The 7729-nt window shown below is 39.1% G+C and overlaps 1 protein-coding gene across 1 annotated transcript; it reads left to right on the top strand.

The window, feature by feature from the left end:
* The first annotated feature begins 5878 nt into the window (after nucleotides 1-5878).
* LOC141050097 (olfactory receptor 11L1-like) lies at nucleotides 5879-6805 on the top strand. Its single transcript, XM_073546927.1, has one exon. The coding sequence runs from the start codon at nucleotides 5879-5881 to the stop codon at nucleotides 6803-6805; it is 927 nt and encodes a 308-aa protein (XP_073403028.1).
* The last annotated feature ends 924 nt before the right edge of the window (nucleotides 6806-7729 follow it).

Below are 7729 nucleotides of genomic sequence, written 5' to 3'. Positions count from 1 at the left end.
GCCACAAGGGTCAATTTTAAAAACCGGATCCGGCGTAATCCGTCGAAAAACGGATAGAAAAACGGATGAACCGGATGAGACGGATCCGGTTTTGTCTGTCAAGAAAAAGACGGATCCGGCAGAAAACCGGATCCGTCACATCCGGTTTTACGAAACATTTGCCGGATTCGGCGTTCCGGCACGATGCCGGATCGCGCCTGACGCCGAAAACCTGATGTGTGAAAGTAGCCTTAGTGCCAAATTCTTAAATTCTTTTATTTCTAATATATGTGCTGCGGAGAAGCAAATTTAAATTATTCATTTTGTAAGTGTCCAGTTCAATATGAAAAACTTGCTAAAAGACTTTCTTTAAAGAATTTTAGCATAAATAAACTAGGGTTGTAGGCCTGAAGCTCAGCACCAGTTGTCAGCTGGTCATGGAGCAAACTAGTCTAGATTTGTTTGACAGTTCTGAAAATTCTAGGACTTGTGACAAAGACTTTATAGTTATCGTCAATGAGCTGCAATTGTTATTTTTATTCATTGATTTATTTTTCTGCTATGAATATAATTTTTTCCCTTGTTTTCTTATTTAGGCTTTGTATTACTGCAATAATTTAGCTGCACATCACAATAATTAAAGACAATTTTATTTCTCTATTCTGTAATGACCAGAATTAAAGGAGACTCAAGAGAAATCTGAGAACAATCTCCCTAGATTCCCTGCAGTAGCTCAGCTCCTGATTGCGTATATATACATGTGCTGTGCTCTCTGTGTGTAACGGGCAAGGTCTTATCAGCCGCATCTCAGATAGAACGTGAAGATTTTGAAAATGGATTTCAGAAACTTGAAAATATCCAATGTAAGTGCTTTGGCTGGAAATTCAATAATTATCCTGTGACTGAGGACATTTTGGGCAATGATACCGAAAGTAAAAAATGATCATTTTAGATTCTTGTGATATGAAGTATTTTTTGAATTAATCCAATTTTTTTTTATTTTTAATTTATGCAGGACTCATATAAACTGTTAATAATTTAAGCTGAAAACTTGATAGAAAATTACAGATTTAAGATGATTTTGTTTTACTTATTTTAATCAAGCAATGGTGCTCCCTAAAAATTGCATCCTCTAATTCCTCCATACATAGTGATGCCAATTATCATATGTGTGGATACTAGAAAATAGGAATTCACTGTATCACCAAGAACACAGACCTGACTGTATCTTTACATTAATCTTCTTTCTCATCTGCTTTACAGCCAGTAGCATCCAAATACACACATTTTTTTACATGATGATTAAAATATAAAAAACGTTGGGCAAAAAAATCAAGAAAACATTGAAATGTGAATTCACCAGATTTATCTAATTTTTTTTTTTTGTAATAGAACTTGCAGTGAATTTGTTTTCTGCAAATCTCAAGTCTTTCATTTGCCCTGAAATTATGCGTATGTCACTCAGGGAATTCCTAAGACTTTATTGCACCCTATTCAAGGTCTTTAAAACAAACACAGTAATGTCAAAAAAGCCTCCTCATACGGGTTCTTCTCACAAAATTAGAATATCATCAAAAAGTTAACATATTTTGGTTCTTCAATACAATAATGAAACACATATATAGAGTCAGTACACACAGAGTGATCTATTTCAAGTGTCTATTTCTGTTAATGTTGATGATTATGGCTTACAGCCAATGAAAAGGCAAAAGTCATTATATAAATAAATTAGAATAATTAACAAAAAACACCTGCAAAGGCTTCCTAAGCATTTAAAAAGATCCCTTAGTCTGTTTCAGTTGGCTCCACAATCATGGGGAAGACTGCTGACTTGACACCGGTGCTCAGGAAGGATATAATGGAACTAGAGCAGGTACAAAGGAGGGCAACAAAATTAATAAAGGAGAGGGGGGAACTACAATACCCAGAGAGATTAGCAAAATTAGGATTATTTAGTCTAGAAAAAAGACGACTGAGGGGCGATCAAATAACCATGTATAAGTATATAAGGGGACAATACAAATATCTCTCCGAGTATCTGTTTATACCAAGGAAGGTGACGGTCACAAGGGGGCATTCTCTGCGTCTGGAGGAGAAAAGGTTTTTCCACCCACATAGAAGAGGATTCTTTACTGTTAGGGCAGTGAGAATCTGGAATTCCCTGCCTGAGGAGGTGGTGATGGCGAACTCAGTCGAAGGGTTCAAGAGAGGCCTGGATGTCTTCCTGGAACGTAACGATATTGTATCTTACAGTGATTTTTAGGTTCTTTAGAAGGACGTAGATCTGGGGATTTATTCTGACAGAATTTTATAGGCTGAACTGGATGGACTAATGTCTTTTTTCGGCCTTACTAACGATGTTACTATGACAGATGACCAGAAGGCAGTCATTGACACACTCCAGAAAGAGCTTAAGTCACAAAAGGTCATTGCTAAAGAAGCCGACTGTTCACAGAGTCCAGTTTCCAAGAATATTAATGGAAACTTGAGTGGAAGGAAAAAGTGTGGTAGAAAAAAGTGCACAAGCAACTGGGATAACAGCAGCCTTGAAAGGATTGTTAAGAAATGACCATTCAAAAATGTAAGGGAGATTCACAAGGAGTGGACTGCTTCAAGATACACCACACATAGACGTATCCAGGACAAATTTTTCATTTTATTTGGAAATCAAGGTCCCAGAGTCTGGAGGAAGAGATGAGAGGTCACAATCAGTGAAGGTTTGGGGAGCCATGTCATCTGCTGGTGTAGGTCCACTGTGTTTTATCAAGACCAAAGTCAGCGCAGAGCACTTCATGCTTCCCTCTGCCGACAAGCTTTTTGGAGATGGAAATTTAAATTTTCCAGTAGGACTTGGCACATGTCCTCACTGCCAAAAGTACCAATACCTGGTGTACAAACAACAGTATCACTGTGCTTGATAGGCAGCAAACTCATCTGACCTTAACACCATAAGCAATCTATGGGGTATTGTCAATAGGAAGATGAGAGACACCAGACCCAACAATGCAGACAAGCTGAAGGCTGCTATCAGAGCAACCTGGGCTTCCATAACCCCTCAGCAGTGCCACAGGCTGATCGCTTCCATGCCACGCTGCATTTATGCAGTAATTGATGCCAAAGGAGCCCCGACCAAGTATTGAGGGCATTTACTGAACATACATTTCAGTAGGCCAACATTTCGGATTTTAAAACCATTTTTCAAGCTGGTGTTATAAAGCATTCTAATTTACTGAGATAATGACTTTTGGGTTTTCATTGGCTGTAAGCCATAATCATCAACATTAACAGAAATAAACATGTGAAATAGATCACTCTGTGTGTAATGACTCTATACAATATAGGAGATTCACTTTTTGTTTTGAAGAACTGAAATAAATTAGCTTTTTGATGATATTCCAATTTTTGGAGAAGCACCTGTATATGGCTATGGGTATATGGATGATATCTGTTCTCTACTGTTGTCTTGTCACACACTGTAAATTTCTTCATAGCTTTCTCTTCCTATCTCTACAGCTGAACTGTAAGCTGATGTACTCTCACTATTCATATTCACTACAAAATAGCTGCTGCATTCCATTGCTTGGCTTTTAAACAGGCTACAATATTCCCTGCTGCAAAGCATTATGGAATAGTCCACCAGCAAAAGCCCAAGGTCATGTGATTCATTTCTGCCTTATTCAATCTTCTGTAGTATGTGTGAAATGACTGTGCTACTATTTGGTGTTTGTAAACTATTTTACTTTGTGAGGTTTCTCAAACTTCTAAAAATTCAGAATAATTTGCATCACATCAGGTCATTCATCTATGGTGGCCTAGAGTTCCAAAAGTACGGTACAAGTAAAATATATTTCTAATAAGCACAATGTACTATACTGATTTATCTGGCTTTTTGTAGTGGAAGAATTCAATCATTTAGATAGAGGAAAATTATTTCTTCAGCTCCTTCATGCTGCACACATGAGAACACAGATGCATCAGTAACAGTATGTGAGTTGTTGGATTGCTATAACTTGTGTTTACAAAGAGCAAATCTCATCTAAGGATCTACATCAGAATATACAGTCATGGCCAAAAGTATTGACACCCCTGCAATTCTGTCAGATAATAGTCAGTTTCTTCCTGAAAATGATTGCAAACACAAATTCTTTGGTATTATTATCTTCATTTAATTTGTCTTAAATGAAAAAACACAAAAGAGAATGAAGCAAAAAGCAAAACATTGATCATTTCACACAAAACTCCAAAAATGGGCCGGACAAAAGTATTGGCACCCTCAGCCTAATACTTGGTTGCACAACCTTTAGCCAAAATAACTGCGACCAACCGCTTCCGGTAACCATCAATGAGTTTCTTACAATGCTCTGCTGGAATTTTAGACCATTCTTCTTTGGCAAACTGCTCCAGGTCCCTGATATTTGAAGGGTGCCTTCTCCAAACTGCCATTTTTAGATCTCTCCACAGGTGTTCTATGGGATTCAGGTCTGGACTCATTGCTGGCCACCTTAGAAGTCTCCAGTGCTTTCTCTCAAACCATTTTCTAGTGCTTTTTGAAGTGTGTTTTGAGTTATTGTCCTGCTGGAAGACCCATGACCTCTGAGGTAGACCCAGCTTTCTCACACTGGGCCCTAAATTATGCTGCAAAATTTGTTGGTAGTCTTCTGACTTCATAATGCCATGCACACGGTCAAGCAGTCCAGTGCCAGAGGCAGCCAAGCAACCCCAAAACATCAGGGAACCTCCGCCATGTTTGACTGTAGGGACCGTGTTTTTTTCTTTGAATGCCTCTTTTTTCTCCTGTAAACTCTATGTTGATGCTTTTGCCCTAAAAGCTCTACTTTTGTCTCATCTGACCAGAGAACATTCTTCCAAAATGTTTTAGGCTTTTTCAGGTAAGTTTTGGCAAACTCCAGCCTGGCTTTTTTATGTCTCGGGGTAAGAAGTGGAGTCTTCCTGGGTCTCCTACCATACAGTCCCTTTTCATTCAGATGCCGACGGATAGTGCGGGTTGACACTGTTGTACCCTCGGACTGCAGGGCAGCTTGAACTTGTTTGGATGTTAGTGGAGGTTCTTTATCCAACATCCGCACAATCTTGCGTTGAAATCTCTTGTCAAATTTTCTTTTCCGGCCACATCTAGGGAGGTTAGCCACAGTGCCATGGGCTTTAAACTTCTTGATTACACTGCGCACGGTAGACACAGGAACATTCAGGTCTTTGGAGATGGACTTGTAGCCTTGAGATTGCTCATGCTTCCTCACAATTTGGATTCTCAAGTCCTCAGACAGTTCTTTGGTCTTCTTTCTTTTCTCCATGCTCAATGTGGTACACACAAGGACACAGGACAGAGGTTGAGTCAACTTTAATCCATGTCAACTGGCTGCAAGTGTGATTTAGTTATTGCCAACAGCTGTTAGGTGCCACAGGTAAGTTACAGGTGCTGCTAATTACACAAATTAGAGAAGCATCACATGATTTTTCGCACAGTGCCAATACTTTTGTCCACCCTCTTTTTTATGTTTGGTGTGGAATTATATCCAATTTGGCTTTAGGACAATTCTTTTTGTGTTTTTTCATTTAAGACAAATTAGATGAAGATAATAATACCAAAGAATTTGTGTTTGCAATCATTTTCAGGAAGAAACTGAGTATTATCTGACAGAATTGCAGGGGTGTCAATACTTTTGGCCATGACTGTATGTTATTTAATAAAAGACACTGAATGAATATTGTGGAAGCCATTTGTGACTTTATTGTACATTAGAAGGAAAAACATAAGTTGGTGTAAAGAATGATTAGGATATCTGTAGCCCAACTATAGCCTGGTTTGGAGTAAAGAAATACACAATTTCATCAAATGTGAGACTTAATTTAATTTATATCTGAAATGTGTTTTTTGTGAATGCAGGAGGACAATCTCACTTTAGTCAATGGGTTTTTTCTGTTTGGATTTAACCTCAGCCTGAATTTGAAACTTTTTTTGCTGTGTCTGCTCCTTCTCGTTTACAATGCGACCATATGTGGGAATCTCCTGATCATCACCCTGGTGTCCACCAGCAGGAACCTCCACACTCCAATGTACTTCTTCATCTCACAACTGTCCATCAGTGACATCTTGTTACCCACAGACATTGTTCCCAACATGCTCCACATCCTACTGAATAATGGGATGTTTATTACTTTTTCCAACTGTATGGCCCAGTTGTATTTCTTTTGTATCGCGGAAGGATCTGAAATGCTTTTCCTCACGGTGATGTCCTATGACAGATATGTGGCCATCTGTAACCCCCTTCATTACGTCTCTATCATGACTGGTACATTGTGTGTGAAGTTGGTAATTATCATTTGGTTGCTCTGTGTTTCCCTTTCATTAATTTACATTATAATCATATTAGGACTAAACTTCTGTGGTGCAAACATCATTGACCATCTGTTCTGTGATATTGTTCCCTTACAGGATATCGCCTGTTCTGATACATTTACTCTAAAACTATCGATATATTTCCTAAGTGTCCCATTCTTGGTTATCCCCAGCATAATAATTGTTATTTCTTATGTGAATGTTATCCGTGCCATCTTGCAGATTTCATCTAATATCAGTAGACAGAAAGCCTTCTCCACCTGCAGCTCCCACCTCACCGTGGTCGCCATTTTCTACTTAACCATATTCAGTGTGTATATTGTTCCAAAAAAACAACAATCATCAGATGTTAACAAAATCCTATCTCTGCTATACACCGTGTTTACTCCATTGGTCAACCCCATTATATATAGCTTTAGAAATAAAGATATTAGAAAAGCCGTGCAAGAAACCTTCAAATCTGTCTGATGTATTGCAGATCTGTAATCTCTGCTGGAAATGGATCATAAAATAAATTGAAACCAGAAACATTTATTATTTCACATAAAGTCTAAATTGACTTGTTAACAAAATGTAATGTTTTGCTGCTTTACTAAAATTAGAGTTTCATGAGGCTCCATATGAACATGAGCCAGTTGTGAGCCAGCTTTAAATTTCAAGTGGTGACACTTTTGGTCAGTTCAGTACTTCTCTTGCCTTGCCTCATTGTCAGTGAATGATGAAGGAATTTCACCCTCTGCCATCATAGAATCATAGAATGTTAGAGTTGGAAGGAACTTCAAGGGTCACCATGTCAAACCCCCTGCTCACAATATGATTATGTCATGGTCTGTATGGAAGTTCTTGTCTAGTGATTCAGGGGTTAATGCTGTTGGCCTCTCACTGGTTGTTGGAGGGTTTTAAATAGCCTCTTTTGGGCTCTGTCTGTTGTCAGTGATACTTTTGACCTCGGCTGAATTCCTGATCCCCGTGTATCTTTGGTGTCACCATCCATTTCTCGATCTGTGTCAGTGTGGGCTTCTCATATATAAACTTTTTTCCTTTCAGGCCATCCGGGGTTAATATTAGTTTTTGCCCCCCGGTGGCCGCTGGTGTTACTATAAGTTTAGTAAGTCTGCTGGTGGGTTTTTCCCCCGGTGTCCACTGGTGTTACTACAAGTTTAGTACGTCTGCTGGTGGGTTTTTCCCCCGGTGGCCACTGGTGTAATTGCATGGCTGGTCTATCTGTTGAGGCAGGTGGAAACCACTCCCACCTTCCTATATAAGCTCACCAGGTGCACCAACTATCTGTTGGTGATATTATTCCTCTTTGGAGACCAACCAAGCTGGAGTCAGGAGCAGGCTGTGTTGCAGTGGAGCTCCAGCTATTTACTTGTTCTGGTACCTACTGTT

The sequence above is a fragment of the Dendrobates tinctorius genome, unplaced genomic scaffold, assembly GCF_039654945.1.
Source record: "Dendrobates tinctorius isolate UK_male_01 unplaced genomic scaffold, ASM3965494v1 ptg000151l, whole genome shotgun sequence".
In the NCBI taxonomy this organism is placed as follows: Eukaryota; Metazoa; Chordata; class Amphibia; order Anura; family Dendrobatidae; genus Dendrobates; species Dendrobates tinctorius.
This window is presented reverse-complemented; position numbering and strand designations above follow the sequence as displayed.